We start from the raw sequence: 18,942 nt of genomic DNA, 5'->3' as shown, positions 1-18,942 counted from the left end.
TAATTTATAGTTCTTTATAGTCCAATAGCGTTTTTTATTTTTTATCTTAAACCCTTGTTTTATTTTTTGTTTTATGTATTTAGTATATGATAAAAGTTTAATCCAGAATACATATAAACAGATTTAAATATATATAGTCTTTGAGATAGGTATAGTTCTTTATAGATTTTTATCTTAAACATTTGTTTTATTTTTGTTTTATGTGTTTCGTATATAATAAAAATTTAATTCAGAATACATATGAACAAATTTAAATATATATAAAGTTTTTGAGATAGGTAAAAATATTATTTTAACAACATTTTAAAAAATTATTTCTTATTACTTCGACAATAAATGCATTAAATGATACTTATATGTAAAATAATATTTATTTCTTGTTATATATTAAATATAAGATAATAAATAGTGAGAATTACATTAAATATTAGTTGAGACACTTATAAGGGAGTATTTTTGTTAATAAATATTTTATAATTATATATTTTATTTTATTGACAAATGTTACAATTACATTTGTAAAAAAATGATTTGATCATCTTCAACAAACACAAGCCACATTCTCTAATTTAACAAAATGTTTGGTTTTCCTACAATTAATCAAGAATTTGTTGTTCTCTTTTAGGATATCGTATAATTAGAAAACCTAATTCCAATTTGTTACGAAATTAGATACTATATACGTATTGATACATCAATGTGCATATAGTATCTCAGTTTTGTCAAAATTTGGAGTTAGGAGGTTTTCTAATATATCCGGCGATTTTAATAATAGTCATGTTACTATTATATAACAAAATAACAATAGTTATATAACAGTTAAATAAGTTATGTTCCAGTTATATAATCTTTTATCAACTTATATAACTGTTGCATTACCTTCTTGTAACTAATGTAACGGTTATGTAACATTGTAGTAACATCTTATATTTATGTAATGTATTTGTCACTTCGCATGAGTAGGAAATTTTAACGAACATGTATGTTACATACAACATGCACGTTACATTACATGTCACATTTCGTTACATTACGGTAATGTAACTGTTACATGTTTGTGTTTGCTGGGAATCATATGAAAAATTGTGCATTACAAAATGTACTAAATATTTTCAATTGGTAGTCTCGAAGAAAATTGTACGACGCTATATAATAAAACATTATTTCAAATGTACAGATGTTTCTTCTAACACGCTTATCCCCTTTCTTAGAATTTTATATGGTAATTGTGTTTAATAAAAATGCTTCTTTATTTGCTTATAATGCTTATTATACCGCAAATAACGTTCGAGAGACGTTCGATACACGTTCGACAGACGTTTGATAGACGTTCGATAGACGTTCGAGAAACGTTCGATAAACGTTCGAGAGACGTTCGATAGACGTTCGATAGACGTTCGAGAGACGTTCGATAAATGTTTGAGACGTTCGATATGAGACAGTAAACGAAGGGCTTGGGGTTTGAGTCTGACCTAGTTTCGACTTATCTTTTCTCTCGTGACGTCATCATACATACTCTAAGAACCTTCACTAGACGTCCAATAGCAACAGACGAGGGTAGTCTAGGAGCTTTGGAGCATTGGATAGTAACCGCGAGAGCCCGGGTTCGAGTCTACCTACACCCCAGTACATTTTTTTCGTGACGTATGCGTGACATCACGACCGCCATCTTGCGTGACGTCCCACCATGAGTTCCTCTTCCCCGCGCCCTGAGTTCCCCGCTTCCCCGCGTCCCCCTCAGCACTCCTGGGTTAGAACCTGTCTTACTATTCTACTACCAATCGTGAGAAAGGAAAGAAGAGAAAAGTGATTTATTCTCGATAAAGTTTTAGTTAGCAAAGCCACATGAACTCTCCCTCTAATGAAATTTGTGTTATCAACATTTCTTCAGAAGTTCACATCTTGCGACGCGAACAAGTGTAAACTTTGCAGGACACGTAACCGAGCGGTGAAATCCCTCAAACATGATTTCGCATTAATGTGGTATATAAAATCTCTAAAAATGTTCTTCGTTCACCACGTACAGTAGAAGTAACATTGAAAAGAATTATACAGAATGAGGAAAAAGTCCCAGACCGGTAAAATATCTCGAAAACCAAGCATTTTAGAAAAAAATGTTTTGGATAAAAGTTGTATGATTTCAAGGGGGACATAAAATAATTATATCATTTTGTTTATAAATGGCACCAGTTTCGAGATATTCACTGATTATTACTTTTCTTAAACAGAAATCTCAATTATTTATTACACCTTCTTTTTCTATCAATTAATTTAAACAACTTTTGTCTGAAATATTTTTTTATTTGCTTAATATTTTTTGAGATATATAAAGAAAACTTGATAACTTTTTCAATATTTAACTCTCGATATCTCGCTAACTATTTGTCGGAAGAAAAAGTGGTACTAGACTTTTTTGCTCTATTTAATCTCAAGAATATATTGTTATAATAGCGCCCTAATTTTTGTTAATTTACTGACTTTTGGACATTTCAAAATTATCAACAAAACATCAATAAAACTTTAACAAAAAAAGTCAGGACACTATTGTAACAATATATTCTTGAGATTAAATAGAGCAAAAAAGTCTAGTACCACTTTTTCTTCCGACAAATAGTTAGCGAGATATCGTGAGTTAAATATTGAAAAAGTTATCAAGTTTTCTTTATATATCTGAAAAAATATTAAGCAAATAAAAAAATATTTCAGACAAAAGTTGTTCAAATTAATTGATACAAAAAGAAGGTGTAATAAATAATTGAGATTTCTGTTTAAGAAAAGTAATAATCAGTGAGTCTCGAAAGTGGTGCCATTTGTAAACAAAATAGTATAGTTGTTTTATGTCCCCCTTGAAATTATACAACTTTTATCCGAAGCATTTTTACTGAAAATGCTTTGTTGAAAAATTATCGAGGTGCGTTTTTTTAAATGAGACACCTGTATATAGTAATACTCTTATTGATTTTTTTTATCTACATTTAATTGATTATGTACCTAGGCAACTTTGGCAATTTATCTCTTACATTCGCTTCTATGAGATGTGAAATATTTTCTATCAAACACGTCGACAATTCTATTTTTTATATTTTCCTACAAACTTCCAACTCTACGTCTCAATGGTTGCGTTCAGAAAACAAAGCGCTCACTGAGCGCTTAGTAACTATTGGTCCTTACTGTTAGACCCTTACATTCAGACCAATAACGTTGACGAATTACTCAACCGTTGTGTAACCGTTGTGTTTTCTGAACGCAGCCATTGTCTTAAGTCTCCGCTGTCTCACATTTCTATATTCTTTTTCTCGCCAAACGTTCAAGACAGAATATTTGTCCATTCCCATTATAATAATGTTTTCGTAAAATTTTACCATTGGAATATTACTTATTGCTATCAATCCAATCGACAATGTATTCCTCATCTCCACTTGATCTGCCAGTAAATACTCGTATCTGCACAATTATCTATAACAATTTATGAGCAAGTTCGCAATCGAGAATCTTGCTGATGCACGTCGATACATTAATAGATACATATATTTAGCACTCTAGCTCACGCGCTGACACACGACATATGCATTCACGACATTATTCACAGCAATGCTAATACAGGAACGCGACCAGGAATTCGCGCTTCAGATCGATTTCAAGAAACATTTCAAGATTCAACATTCGAAGAACAGGATATTTTTTCTTACCATTCTTCCTCCCGAGATCCCGATCGAAGTCGACTGAACCACTCTGTTAAGAACACCATCGAGTCGTCTGCTCGCAGAAGTTATCGTTGAAGATCAGTATATTACGGTATGTATGTGCCTAAGGATAGTTATAAATAGGCAGTTGCTAAACACATGTGTCGAGCAAATCGCGGGTATTTTGAAAGTAAAAGAAAATCCCACATTTTTTTCTTCTGTTTCTCTTTATCTCTCTCAATAAAATAGCCGCATAATACATGTCGCACGTATCAAGAAAGATTTTTATGGTATTTCGCGGATTATTATTGAATAAAAAAGAGGCTTATGTGCCGAAAAATGCATCCATGCTCGTGCTGAATACATTCGTGTGTCATGCTGTATTCAAACACATGCTGAATATGCATGAAGACCGAGAGAAAGAAAGGGAGAAAAACGGATGCACGTTACGCCAACATCACATCCCCGTCCAAGCTGCTTGGAAAAGTTTTATTAACATTGCATTGTTATGTTTATCGCACACATCGGTTTCTACAGCGAGACCAGCTCGGGTTCTACAGCGGTTAGCGATCTGGAAACTTAAATATAACGTGAGAGAGGTGGCTCTTTCATCTTTCTCGAGTCGTTAACTATAAACTTTTATTGCCGTGTGTTTATTTCCTCCGGAAGACCACTAATAGCGTGTTAAACGCCTCAGCTATGTATCTGCACATCGAGAAAAACAGAAAGTCGCCTCTGCAAATGAGAGAACTTGATGCCTGTGACTGTCGATTTTTTCTTCTTCCTTTTTTTCGCGGGGAAACCCGCGTGGGAATAAATTCACGTGTGCACGACGTGTGAAATCACGTTCGCAGGGAAATCGTTGTTTAATTGTGCAATAAACAATCTCACGATGTCGTCGCGAAGCATATGGCGTCATCGAAGGTCACTATCGAAAATATAACGAATTAAATACAACTCAAACTTACTCGCGAGTATTTACTTTTAGTTCCTGCGGTACCTACTCAGTCGTCAATATCGAACTTAGCATTATGGTAAGAAACTTGGTTTTTGTGCTTGTTTAAAAGACTCGTGATACCAGAATGATTCATGTTCAAGAGCTTTTCGATAAGTCCGCAGTATCTCACGTTGCGACATGGCATATATTCTACCAACAAATTCACAGCCATGAAACAGGATTCCACGTTGCCGGTCTCGATGAGACCATTCACAACATCAAGCGTAAAGTCGATCTTCAAATTGTTGAATTTATCCCAGTTTTTCATATTCACCGTACTGAATAGATGATACTTGAAAATATCGATCATGTTGGGCATAAACATGAGCGAAAACGTTTCAATCAAGTTAGGCATTCTCGCACTAAGTTTCAGACCGTATTGTTCGAGTGACGTACTTGTCAACCAGTCTTGTGCATACACTAATAGCAAGTAAGAACGGGGTTCCTTTTGAGGCGTTAAGACGGATAAGAAGAGCTCTATCATTTCGGAGATTCGCGAAATATAGCATTTCTCGCGGGAAGCAGTGATTGCGAAATTCTTGATGAACTCGCTGACGGCATAGTTGATCGGATAAAAATCACTTTTCTTCTGATGGCACTTTCCCCAGTTTCTCTGTACTTTTTCCTTGAAAACGTCGGAGAAAATCTCCATACGAGTTTTGTACATCGGATCGGTAGGCGCAAGTGATAAACACAAATTTACGGCGAATTTTGTCGCTGCACTTGCTACATTTTCGATCTGGTGAAACAGATATTCGGGCAGTAACTTCTCGACGTACCTAATCGGTAGATCCGTTTTAGTTTGTCGAGCCAACATTTCTAATATACTGCTGATGCATTTGCGCACTTTTTCGATTTCCACTCCGTTCGCTAACATGCTGTCTATCAGGTTGAGCATTAACTCGATGTATTCCATGGTGTACATGTCAGATATGTCAATCGGATTTAGTTCTGGGAGCAAGGACAAGTTCTTCTCGACGATCATCATTGAGATCACCTTTTTGAACAAGGACCAACTATGGTCATTTGGATCCTTGAGCAACAAGTTCTGGACGATCGTCAGCAAAACAGTTCGTATCGAATGATGTTTTATTTTCTGCCATATGGATGGGATGAAATCCTCAAGTTGCTGCAAGGATGCCACTAGGTACATTATTCGGATACCGTGCTTCATAATACTGACTCGTTTGTCCGAGAAATTCTCCGCGAGCGATATCACTTTCGGCAATGGGTACCGTTTACACATGTACATCAACGCCATCAACGCTACTGGCATGTTCGCTTCGCATAATCTGACCACAAGTTCGGGAGTTACTAGCGGATTGGCAAGTTTCATGACCAGCGGTATAGTTCTCACAAGAAGGTAGTCTTCCCTGAGATCCCCAGCATGGCTTTTCGGACAATATACTTGCGTGGGTATCAAAGGTTCCACCAACTTCGCCGCAGTGTCTCCACGAATCAGCAATGTCATAATAATCAAGTAACTTGGGTTTTTATTTTGCTGCCACTTATCTCGGCAATAATCCAGGAACCGGATAGGCAGGTCCTTGTACCAACGTATCGCTCTGACGAAACGATGCATGTTCTTTCTGCGATCATGTACTTGGCAAGCACACAAATACATCTTCCAATTGTCTAATATCGATTGCGGATCCCGTTTCAGCGTTCCCATCACCGCACCCGTCTCCACGTCGTTTTTATATCTGTCTTCTTTATTCACGAACCAAAAACTGTACAATTCCGGCTCGTACTTGCGAAACAATTCGACCACGTCCTTGTTGTAATAATATTCACCAAGTACCTGGGTATTTGCAAATAGAGCAGGCAACAGCCACGGGTAGTCACGGACCGTCATAAACTTGACTTCTGTGCGCGATTTCTTGTATTCCTCGTTGAGATAGTATATCGCAAAGACAAGATCGAGCAGCAAGTTCTTCGTGCGTATTTTCCAATCCTCAGTTTTGTTCTTCTCTTCTAGGACCTCCATACAAACACTGATGCACTGCCTTACGTAGTCTGGATTTTTTTGAAATATATACTGGAACTTCACGGTCTGTGGATACCCATGCATTAGCGTGTCTATTAACATCTTAATCTGTTCTACAATCGGCATGTCGCGCTGAAGCCTATAATGGATCAGACCCAAGAGAATATCCCGCGAGACATAACCATATTTTACATAAAACGTAACTACGATGTCATTCAGGACGGAATAAACATTTTCATTCAAGCTGTACACTTTATAGAGCGAGGCAATGGTATCTAACATTTGATCGAACGCCCATATCTCTTCGTTCTTATGCCTGTCTAGAAAATACTTAAGGTAGTCTATGAACGCTTCCTCGTCGTTGTTCACCTTGCACGTGTAAATCATCCGCAATAACAAGCCCAGTCTCTCCCTTGTTGTAGTGGCCGTCTTTATCGAATTTTTCAGAGACGGTATCGATTCCGCGGTAGGCAGGTAACAGATCCAGGCATCCTCATACTCGGTCACGTCAGTGCCCTTGACGTCGCGCAGTTCGTCCTGCTTCATCTTGATCCTGGCATGCTTGATGCGCTCCTTAACGGGCATTATTTTCAGTAATTTGGACGTCACATTTCGAGGTGTATGCAGAATGTCAGAGTTGTATTTTTCCCAGTAAGATCTACACAGAAGATCGAATGCCTTGTTCTCCGGGTAATGTTTCAAATACTCCAACACAGCGTTCACGCTGAATTTGTCGATCTTCTCAGGCAGCAGATTCGGAATTATCTTCTCAATTATCGTCGCGTGGATCTTGTCGAGTGGTATCAATCTATTGATAAACAAGGACGGCTTTCGTATCAGATACTCTACTCCATTCTTCAGGAATGCATTGACGCACGTGTTACTCAGTTTTATGTACAATGATGTCCTGCCATAATATCTTTCGTAGATCTTTGCGAAAGCGGCCGGTCGCTTCTTCACCAATGTCGGCAACAAGCTCTTATAGTCGTTTATATCAACTTGGAAATGATCGTCCATGACAAAACCTTTCCAGATATCGGGCGAATTAAGGTAGCGCACCATGAAATCTATGTTCTTACGGAAGATTTTCTTAGCGATCGTCATAGGCAATTTGATACTCTTCTCCACGATTGTACGGTAAATGAAATCCTCGTCGCACATCACGATCAACGGCAAGGCCTGCTGAATGCCGAAAATGTGTTCCACTTCTATGAACATTTGCTGCGCAAACTGTGGATCCTTCAGTTTAAGGGCGAATTTCTTTATGATATGCATTCTCGTGTTCATGGAGACATACGGAAAGATATGTTTGCAAAAGTATTCTACATTTACGACGTCCTTGTGGCTACCGTCGAAAAACCAGGAGGCCTGGAGAGCGCGTCGCACTACGGTTAGATCGTCGGATTTCAAGGCCGACGCTACGTCCTCGTATATCTTCTGCTTGATGGCGACATTCACGTGCAATAGCGGCTGTAGCTCCGACGACAGTTGATCGATATCTCCGCTGGCATTTTGTTGATCTTCGCTCAGTTTCCAAAGCCATTTCCATTTTTCTTTGGCGGTGTCACCCGGCAATTTTTGAATTGCGTTCAAGTATGGCGTCGCGAACATTGTGTCGCCGATTAGGGGTACAAACGGAACTTGAACATACACGACCGACTAACCAATATGTGAAGATACCTGCTTGCTCTTGGCCTGAAGTCACTTGTCTTCAAGTAGATCGTCATTCGAAAGCGAAAGCGCGAAACACGAGCGTTCATGCGAATCTGGAAAGAAAAACTGTTTTGTCCACTTCGTTTGGTTCATAGTGTTAAAGTTCCGGAGAACAACGCTTTCGACTCAATCAAGGTCGAGATGATTTTCACCGACAAAGAAAGTACAACGTGAATTGTCACTGTGAATTTTGACATTTGCCCAGACATTACAAGATATGCGACACGCATAATAACATGCATAAAGCAATAAAAAAAAAAACAAGAGATTTCAGTCACCGCGCGAAGACAGCTTCGGTTTTGCACAGGACACGGCACGTCCCTGTACCATTAATTGCAACTATCACTAACATGTATGCTGAATATCATATTGCGCATCTGCTTATATAGAAATACCTGTGATCGATGATGTTCTAGGCCGAATTACGCAACGTTTTTTCCTCGAGTGAACTTCCGATACGTAGCCTTGTTTGATAATGTTCTTACCTGCTTTGAACAGATAATTCACATATAATGATCGATGCGTCACAATTCACCGAAGCACTGTACAAATATTAGTTTTCGTAATTTATCGTTGAATTAATGTATAATTTCAGGACTTCGAAAAAAATAGAAATATATAATTGAGAAACTTGATAAAAAAAAGAGGAAAAAAGAGCTAGTGCAAACCAAGGTCCGTAAATAGAGAAACGGAACAAAGTTAGGTCTTCTCATCTATTTCACACGGTTTGGTTCGAAAATGGCGGCGACCGTGGCTCAGCTAATTAACCACGTACCGTCAGGCAATACTGCTGAAACGTGCCTGTGCACACCGCAGCCTGCGAGGGGAAATGTCCTCTCCATGCGCCTTCACGCACCAACGCTGTTGCTCCGCCTATCGGTGTGAAGCCGCATCGCCTCATACCGGTCTCGCCGAATGAAAAAGAGAGTAATCTTCGCTCCTTCTCGCTCCGACTCAACTGCGTTAACGCGCGTCCAAGCAGATTTTGGCTTTCTCGGCGTGGATCTAACAAGGGGGAGGACGACTGGGAAACGGTTTGGAACGAAACTTACGGAGTTAATAGTACTTGACTACTAATAACTCATGGTAATAGCATACGACGCAATACCTCTTCGTTTTCGAGAAAAAAGTCTAAAGAAAAGAGCCAACAAAGTGTACGAGTTAGTAAGAAGGGTATTCAACGAAACAGCGTAGCGCAGCAGCGAAGGTAACGAACTACCGAGCTGACGGCTGAGGTTCGATCCCTGCTGTATGGTTTTTTTTTATTCTGTAAGTATAAAAACGAAACAGAAAACATTAATAAGTAATAAAACTGCGTTTCTTAGATATATTAGTGTTTGTTAAATATACTATTAATAATTTAAATTGCAAAAAAACCGTAAATCTTATCTATAAAATATATATGATAAAATATGTATGAGAAAATTTTTATATAATAATTGCAATGGAAATAGGAGTAAAAATATATTATATTTTCGCTGGAGGATTTTTCGATAATAATTCATTATTCTCGTAAATAGAATTCGCATATATGAGAGCATTAGTGAATTCACCTTTAAAATCTTCATTTTCAAAAGATCTTTCTTCTAGCGATTCTACATCAACTATTTTGCTTGTTGAAGGATTCTCTGACATTGTTATGATATATGTAATTTAAATATGATCACCGAATTGTTCTGTATCACTAGTAAACGCACACTGCTGCTTGTTCTACTGACGACTGTTCCGATGCTCGAATCATTTCGTCATTCTTAACGATCGTTTAGAATGACACGAAGGAAGTTTCTGGAGGGGGATTGCCAGAAGAGATAAAGACACAACACAACTTCAACACAATACGACTTCTACACAATATAGAGAGTTGTAACAGAAATAAATATTTTATATATACAATATAAGATTACGAAAAATTATCTCATATTAGTTTAACCCTTTGCGATCGGCCGATTTCGAAGAGATCGATAAACATGGATATCTGTAAGTTGATCTAAACATTTGAATCTAGCATCGGGAGGATAGTTTTCTTTCATTATCGCTAGCTTCATTTGCCGTGCCGCACGCCAGGCGATCATAAATGCCAACCTGGCGGCATCGACTTCTACGACGACTTGCGAATGCCGTGGCGGCATCGACCGCAAAGGGTTAATAGCATTCCTATACATTTCATAACAATATTTTTATTCCTATTTCCATTGTAATTATTATATAAAAATTTTCTCATACACTATATATTTTATAGATAAGATTTACGGTCTTTTTGCAATTTAAATCATTAATAATATATTTAACAAACACTAATATATTTAAGAAATGCAGTTTTATTATTTATTAATGTTTTCTGTTTCATTTTTGCTTACAGAATAAAAAAAAACCATACAGCAGGGATCGAACCTCAGCCGTCAGCTCGGTAGTTCGTTACCTTCGCTGCTGTGCTACGCCGCTTCGTTGAATACCTCTCTTAACTCGTACACTTTGTTACCTCTTCTTTAGACCGTTTTTTCTCGAAAACGAAGAGATATTGCGTCGTATGCTATTACCATGAGTTATTAGTAGTCAAGTACTATTAACTCCGTAAGTTTCGTTCCAAACCGTTTCCCGGTCGATGCGTCCTCCCCTTGTAAGTCGTGAACGCGATTATGATATATCGTCGCTGCCGTGGAAAGATCCACTATGTATATTTTCCTATAAAATGAAGATGTTTATATCAATATACATTGGCTGCGTTCAGAAGAACAAAATGATCAGTGAGCGCTTAGTGATTCTCGCTCTTGATTGATGGATGCTTCTGGGTCTATGAAGAATCTAAAAGAATGCTCCAATCACAGACAATAATCACTAATCACTGATCACTTTATTCTGCTGAACGCAGCCATTCACAATTTTATTCTACATATATTGATACAATATGTTAAAATCACAAAACATGAACATAGACTTTTTTACGGCAGCGACGATTTATGACAAAATATGAAATAAATATAAGGCGAATATTTATATATATAACGTGCCAGTACGTCGCACGCAGTGGGATGAAAGTAGAGTTTTTTAGATAAATCAATCTATAGAACTCAATTCTTGATGTATCGGAATAAATTTTTTTTTAATAAAAGGTCATTTCTAGAGCTGATGATACCCGGGTACCCTCTCACTATTTGAAATACGGGAAATACGGGAATTACCTGGGTACCCGGGTATTACCCGTATTACTCGTATTATCCATATTACTTGCATAATCTATATTATTTGAATATCCATATTATCCGTATTACTCGAGTGTCTATGTAATAAAAGATTGTCAGAAGAAATGATGCAATCGGACTCAGAGAATGGATAATCACATCCATAAAACGAAATCGTTGCGAAATATACGTAATTTAGAATGAGGCCACACGCTTTACATTTCGCCTGCATTCTATCTTCTGACGGAACAGCATATTTCCATACCCAACTTTTTGGACGCGACATAATTAATAGCAAACGCAGTTATTAAATGCAGGTTATATCTGATTACGATATTAAATTAACGTATGTCATCGAGACGGTCAGAAGTTTGACATGAAGTAGGTAGATAATTTAAACAAACACGAATAATAAAAATACGGGTAATACGCGCGGGTACCCGGGTACCCGGGTATTTTCAACATATTTCAGATAGTGAGCGGGTACCCGGGTAATTCATTACCCGGTCCAAATCATCAGCCCTAGTCATTTCAATTGAAAGAAAGTTATCAGGGCCGATTTTAGATTATTGCATTCCTGTTAATGTAATTAACAGCAGAAAATGTTAAAAAAGGTCAATCGCGTTAAATTATCGCGTGCATTAAAGCCCATGCCGAAACCAGTAGTGACATGAAAAAACTAACTACTGGATTCATAGGCAAATTGAAGATGCATATTTTTTCTTTTTTCATTTTTCATTGTTTAATTAATAAATATTTAAATAAATCATGAGTCATTTTTTCGAAAAATTAATAATGCGGATCGATTCTACGGGATAAAATAAGAAAAAATGTATATGTCATTTTCTCGTCCGAAGTATATTTTGTTTATAAAAACGCTACAAATAAATAGAATACGGTCAAAGTGGCTACGACCTGTGCTTTGCCTATTGCATTTCAAACAAAACTAACTACTGGATTTATAAGCAAATCGAAAACAGATCCAAGTTTTTTCTTTTTTCATGTTTCATTGTTTAAACAATAATTATTTAAACAAATTATAGTTATTTTTTCAAAAAACTAATAACGCCCATTGATTTATTAGCGTTATTAGTTTATTAGAGTTATTAGTTTTTCAAAAAAATGACTTTTTTTATAATTTGTTTAAATAATTATTGTTTGAACAATGAAAAATGAAAAAAGAAAAAACTCGTATCTATTTTTTTTCAATTTGCCTATGAATCCAGTAGTATTATCCAGAACTTTCTTCCGATACATTAAGAATTGAGTCCTATTGAGATTGATTTATCTAAAAAACTCCACTTTTGTCCCATTGTGCGACGTACTGGCACGTTATACAGGGTATTTGAAAGCTTATCACGGCATATTTACGGCAGTGACGATTTATGACAAAATATGAAATAAATATAAGGCGAACATTTATATGTACAGGGTGTTTGAAAGCTTATCATGCAGACGAAAGTTGGAGATAGATTGGGTGTAGTCGAGAAAAAAAGTCATGTACCATAATGTCAAATTGCCAATAGTTACCGAGTTATTAATTAAAACATGTGAGCCAACGAACGCGTAGAGAGTAGAGGGCGACCGCAGTAAGCACGTAGACATTTGATACAGGCGGAGTCAGCGAGTGACGGTAGGCGCACGCGGCGAGGGGCAACGTAAGCGACAAGAGACGAGCGCGCGCAATGAGGAGCGAGTGAGCGCGAATGACGAGGAGCGAGCGAGCGCAAGCGACAAGAGGCGAGCGAGTGCGAACGACGAAGAGCGAGCGAGCTATAAGGAAAAAGCTCGCATACTCCTCGTCGTTCGCGCTCGCTCGCTCGCCTCTTATCGCTTGCGCTCGCTCGCTCGCTCCTCGTCGCGCGCGCTCGCCTCTTGTCGCCTGTATCAAATGTCTACGTGCTTCCTGCGGCCGCTCTCCGCTCTCTACGCGCTCGTTGGCTTACATGTTTTAATTAATAATTCGGTAACTATTGCCAATTTAACGTTATGGTACATGACTTTTCTTCTCGGCTACACCCAATCTATTTCCAACTTTTGTCTGCATGATAAGCTTTCAAACACCCTGTACATATAAATGTTCGCCTTATATTTATTTCATATTTTGTCATAAATCGTCACTGCCGTAAAAAAGTCTATGTTCATGTTTTGAGACTTTAACATTGTATCAATATATGTAGAATAAAATTGTGAATGGCTGCGTTCAGCAAAACAAACTGATCAGTGAGCGCTTAGTGATTATTGTCTGTGACTGGAACATTTGTTTAGATTCTTCATAGACCCAGAAGTATTAATCAATCAGGAGCAAGAATCACTAAGTGCTCACGAATCATTTTGTTCTTCTGAACGTAGCCAATGTATATTGATATAAACATCTTCATTTGATAGGAAAATGTACATAGTAGATTTTCCTACGGCAGCGACGATATATCATAATCGCGCTCACGACTTACAATTGTTAGATCCACGCCGAGAAAGCCAAAATATGCTCGGACGCGCGTTAACGCAGTTGAGTCGGAGCGAGAAGGAGCAAAGATTATTTTCTTTTTCACTAGAGCGAGGCCGGCATGAGGCGACGCGGCTTCACACCGATAGGCGGAGCAGCAGCGTTGTATGCGTGAAGACGCATGGAGGGGATGTTTCCCCTCAGACGCTGCGGTGTGCACGGGCACATTTCAGCAGCACTGCCGTCAAGTCAAAAATTATTTTAGTTTTTTGTATATTTTGTACTACAGTCGCCATTGTAATTGTTTTTCTTTTGAAAATTCTCACTGGTATTTTGGAATGTGTTTAAACTATGTTTTGATTACTTCTGATTACATTTTAAACTATGTTTTGATTACTCTGTTCACTCATACAACTAAACCATAATACTACACGTACGTAGTATCACGTACACCAACACAGATTTTCTAGCTCCAAAATGGCGACCGTGAGAGAACCACAGACTTTTATAGTATAACTAGACTGCTAAAGGCCATCACACACAAACGAACTTAAGCAGGAAGACGTAAGCAATAAGCAAATCAATCAATCATAATCGAAATTTATGGACGCCATTTTAAAACTTACGAGAATAATTGATTGTGATTGGTCAGTTTCTTTACTGCTTACGTCTTACTGCTTACGTTCATTTGTGTATGATGGCCTTAACTCCGACTCAATACATGATCCCGAAAAGTATGTACGTCCTGGTGTCCGACATTCACGTCTGACTGGTTGAATCAAAACACATTTCTTCTAATTGGATGGGCCATATTGCTTATATACCCCTTCTCCTTGTAGACTCCCGCATGCGCAGATGTTTGATTCCCTTATATAATACATACTTTTTGGGGTCAATTTTGTGCTACAGTATATAAGGGAGTTAGCAGTCTAGTTATACTACAGAAGTCTGTGGAGAGGACCCAATTTTGTTCTATTCCTCTATTTACGGACCTTGGTGGAAACTAGTAAGGATAATAGCGATGAAGAACAGACCAATAAATAACGGACCTCTTGACGCATTTGGGGACGCATGCGCTCTTGAATTCACGACTGCATTCCATTATACAATAGTCAGGCTATCTGCACGTTCCTGTACCTTCAACACTTTGTTTTATTCTCTATTCTTTGTTGATATATTCTGTATCCCATTTTTCAATCCTTCTTTCTCTTTTTCTATTGCTTTCTTCTTTCTGTCTTCAAAATCGTCAAATATACATCTGTTTAATTTAAAATATGATGAATACAATAAAATATATTTAAGATATTTATAGTCAAATCTTATATTTGTAAAATTGTCCTTTTTAATTTTATCTTAAGATGTAGCAAATATTAATTATATCACGAGATAAATTTAAGACAACATTAAAATCAAACTATAAATACCGCCAAGGAGATGCTGAAGACGATTCCGAACTTCGATGGTGTCGGTATTACAGTGAGGCGCCGCGGCGCGGCAATAATAAAATCTACTGCTATACTAACACCATTGTAGGTCAAAGCTTGGCAAAATCTGCACATTTCGCTTGATTTTAAGTTTGCTCTGTCTACCAGTATTGCTCTTACGTCTTTCCCCGTGCGCAGTCCACAAGCGACGTGAGGTTCAGTAACGTACGATGCGTGAATTTGTTTTCAATAGCTTTTCGCGTCACCTACGATTGACACTTTTTTTTTTCACGCGTCATATGTTACTGAGTTTCGTGTGGTTTGTAAGCTGCAGGAGAAAATATAAAAAGAATAGTGGTAGACGGAGCGAACTGAAAGTCGGGCAAAATGTGCAAATTTTGCCAAGTTCTGATATAGGTCACATGTGTTTTTCATAGATTAGTAATCTGTCATGGCAGATATAATTGAATCTCATTTCAATGTCGTATTGATCTATGACAATGTAGAAAATATGTGCACATGTGATCTATGAAATAAATTATTTGCTGTAATCCTTATTATCCTTGTAATCGCATTTAATTCAGCATGCAATTATTATATTTTCGACTTTTACAAATAATGTGATATGTGGATTTATTACTATGCAATATATCGTCTTTTACATACATGTACAATTATAAAATTAGCAATGACTGAAATAAATGTTGTTTTGAAATAAATATTATATTTTAACTTTTCTTCGTGTTTTGTACCATATTGGAGCAAAACATTTGTATTATATTGCCTTTCTGTTGTATAAATAAAAATTTGTTACAATTACTTTATTACTGAATATATAAAGAATAACTTTCTTTTATACTACATACAGGATAGGGCATCTAAAACAGGCCACCTGAATAACTCCCACAGTTTTCGAGATAGGAAAAAATGTTTGAAATAAAAGTTGTAGAAAATCGAGTAATAAACTTAATGGTGACCTTGAATTTGACCTTGGCCATGACCAACAAGGTCATTTGGAGGTCAACTTGCGTTAGCAGGCCCGAGGTGGCGCCGGCCGAGGAGCCGCCCTCGATTCGTTGAGGGCCTCCTTGGCCGCCTCGAGCCCGCCTCCGTCCGCGTAGGGGGGGAGGCGACAGGCGTAAGGCCTGCCTCCCCCTGCGCGACGGTAAAGGTAGGTAAAGGGGGTACGGGAGTCCACCCTTTACTCGTTTGGGGACGGGCCCCGCTCCCCTCCGGTAGAGAGGATGGGTGTCCCCTCTCTCCTTCGTTAGGACCAGGAGACCAACCCGACCGGGCAACTGGTCGGAGTGCCGCGCCCCTCTCCCTCAGAGGGGGGCACAGCACTTGGGTGAGGGACTCCCTTAGAGCCCCAGAGCCGGGATGTCGGGGAGGGAGTGCCGACGCAGTCTCCCCGATCCCCTCACTCCGGCCCGCCTGGCAGACACCCCGGTGGGGTTTTAGCCGGTAAGAGTCCAGCATAACCCCCGCCCCCCTAAGGAGCGGGGGTATCCATGAGGATTTCCCCACCGTAATAAAAAAAAGGTCAACTTGCGTTTTTTAAACGGAAACTTTAATTTTTTATTACACTGTTTTTTCTACCAATTAATTTGAACAACTTTTGTCTAAAACATTTTTTATTTGACTAATATTTTTTTGAGATATTTGAGGAGAACTTGATAACTTTTTCAATATTTAACTGACGATATCTCGCTATTTGTCGGAAGAAAAAAGTGGTACTAGACTTTCTTGCTTCATTTAGTCTCAAGAACATATTACAATAGCACCTTGACTTTTGTTAACTTGCTGATTTTTGGAAATTTTAAAATCATCAAATTAACAAAAATCAGGGCACTATTATAACAATATATTCTTGAGACTAAATAAAGCAAGAAAGTCTAGTACCACCTTTTCTTCCGATAAATAGTTAGCGAGATATCGTAAGTTAAATATTGAAAAAGTTATCAAGTTTTCCTCAAATATCTAAAAAAATATTAGGCAAAGAAAAAAATATTTTAAACAAATGTTGTTCAAATTAATTGGTAGAATAAAATAGTGTAATAAAAAATTAGGGTTCCTATTTAAAAAACATAAGTTGACCTCCAAATGACCTTGACGATCATAGCCAAGATCAAATTCGAGGTCACTGTCCAGTCCATTACTTGATTTTCTACAATTTTTATTTCAAGCATTTTTTCCTATCTCAAAAACTGTGGGAGTTATTCAGGTGGCCTGTTTTAGATGCCCCATCCTGTATACTTATATCTAGTTTATATAATACTAGATAATGCATGCATTTCATATTATTGGAAGAAAACATATATCAATAATGTTTTTATCAATTAATGGTTGAGAACAAGTTTCTTTGATAGTTGACTTAATGGTCTAATGACCTGTTCATATCATATAAGAAATTCTTGGCATTTTTGAAAGTAAAAAGATTTATTGAAGGTAACAAGATTTTATGCCTGCATTATTCTCTGGTTTCAATAATCTATTTATCAAGCCATGATTGAAAACAAGTTTTTTTGTCAACGTATTGCTTCAATAATCTGTTAACATCATATTAGATGCCTTTGATATTCTACATTATTGAAAGAACAGATTATGCTTCTGATTTATTGCCTCTGTTTTCAATAATCTGTTTATCACGTCACAGTTGCAAGCAAGTTTTGACAGTCAATGTAATACTTTAATATCCAGTTTACAACATACAACATGTCTCTGATATTTTTAATTATTCAATGCCACTTGTGACGCTAAAACATATATATCAATAAATTACCAGCTCATGTCACAAAAGGCGCCTCTGGCACTAATTAATGATAACCAGCCCATATTTAAGTAGATGACTCTGATATTAATTAATAACAAACAGATCACATCAAAAGAGATATCTCTGGCACCAGCCCACATTTCAATAAATGCTTCTAGTATTATATATAATTGAAAGCATATATTACGTATTTTCTTTTCTCCATGCAGGATGATACTGTCACTCAGTTTTTATTTTTCCTCAGCTGCATAAGCCTCGTTGCTTATCACTTTATCAATACAATTACTGTTTATTCAAAAAGTCATTTCGGATGACAGATTTCCTAACCTGATAAATGTATCAAGTTTATTTTTCTGCTGATATATGTGTTGGCGCGCTTCGGAGTTTGCGCCTTCTGCCAAATAGGCATGAACTAATTTCTTCACTTTTTTACCGATAGTACTATATAAATTTAGCATACGTGTGAAGCCCGTTGCACAATGCAGTGATGCCAGTGATGCCAGTTTCAGGCAGAGAGAAGCCTGAGAGCGGGCATGGTTGCATTTACAGCGTTATGGAAAAGTTGGCTGATTCGCAGCGCCAACTGAGTCCATTTTTTATGGACATGAACTACTAAGCCAATGTCCACGATTTGTTGGTACTATTCCGTGCTATGTCCATAATTATTTGGTTCTATTCTGTGCTATATTCACGAGCGAGCTAGATTAGTTAGATAAAAACGAAGAATCGGTCTTTGTCTC

At 37.5% G+C, this 18,942-nt stretch overlaps 1 protein-coding gene across 7 annotated transcripts; it reads right to left on the bottom strand.

Annotated features, from left to right (window-relative positions):
* Window positions 1-4,140: 4,140 nt before the first annotated feature.
* LOC105180945 (hypothetical protein) lies at window positions 4,141-18,714 on the bottom strand. 7 transcript variants are annotated; one of them, XM_025297764.1, is made up of 6 exons: window positions 18,390-18,714; window positions 15,430-15,757; window positions 15,055-15,240; window positions 8,776-8,865; window positions 4,688-8,433; window positions 4,141-4,611 (listed from the first exon to the last, which is right to left on the bottom strand). In XM_025297764.1, exon 5 carries the CDS (start codon window positions 8,276-8,278, stop codon window positions 4,688-4,690), a length of 3,591 nt encoding a protein of 1,196 aa, XP_025153549.1. In that variant the 5' UTR covers window positions 8,279-8,433; window positions 8,776-8,865; window positions 15,055-15,240; window positions 15,430-15,757; window positions 18,390-18,714; the 3' UTR covers window positions 4,141-4,611. The 7 variants fall into 7 exon arrangements, with proteins under 7 accessions (XP_025153549.1, XP_025153548.1, XP_011135614.1 ...); XM_025297763.1 differs by lacking the exon at window positions 15,430-15,757 and having other exon boundaries at window positions 4,141-8,433; window positions 15,055-15,263; XM_011137312.3 differs by lacking the exon at window positions 15,430-15,757 and having other exon boundaries at window positions 4,141-8,433.
* Window positions 18,715-18,942: the final 228 nt, after the last annotated feature.

Source organism: Harpegnathos saltator, unplaced genomic scaffold (assembly GCF_003227715.2).
Source record: "Harpegnathos saltator strain DR-91 unplaced genomic scaffold, Hsal_v8.6 scaffold188, whole genome shotgun sequence".
In the NCBI taxonomy this organism is placed as follows: Eukaryota; Metazoa; Arthropoda; class Insecta; order Hymenoptera; family Formicidae; genus Harpegnathos; species Harpegnathos saltator.
Note: the sequence above shows the minus strand (reverse complement) of the source record. Positions and strands in the feature narration are given on the sequence as shown.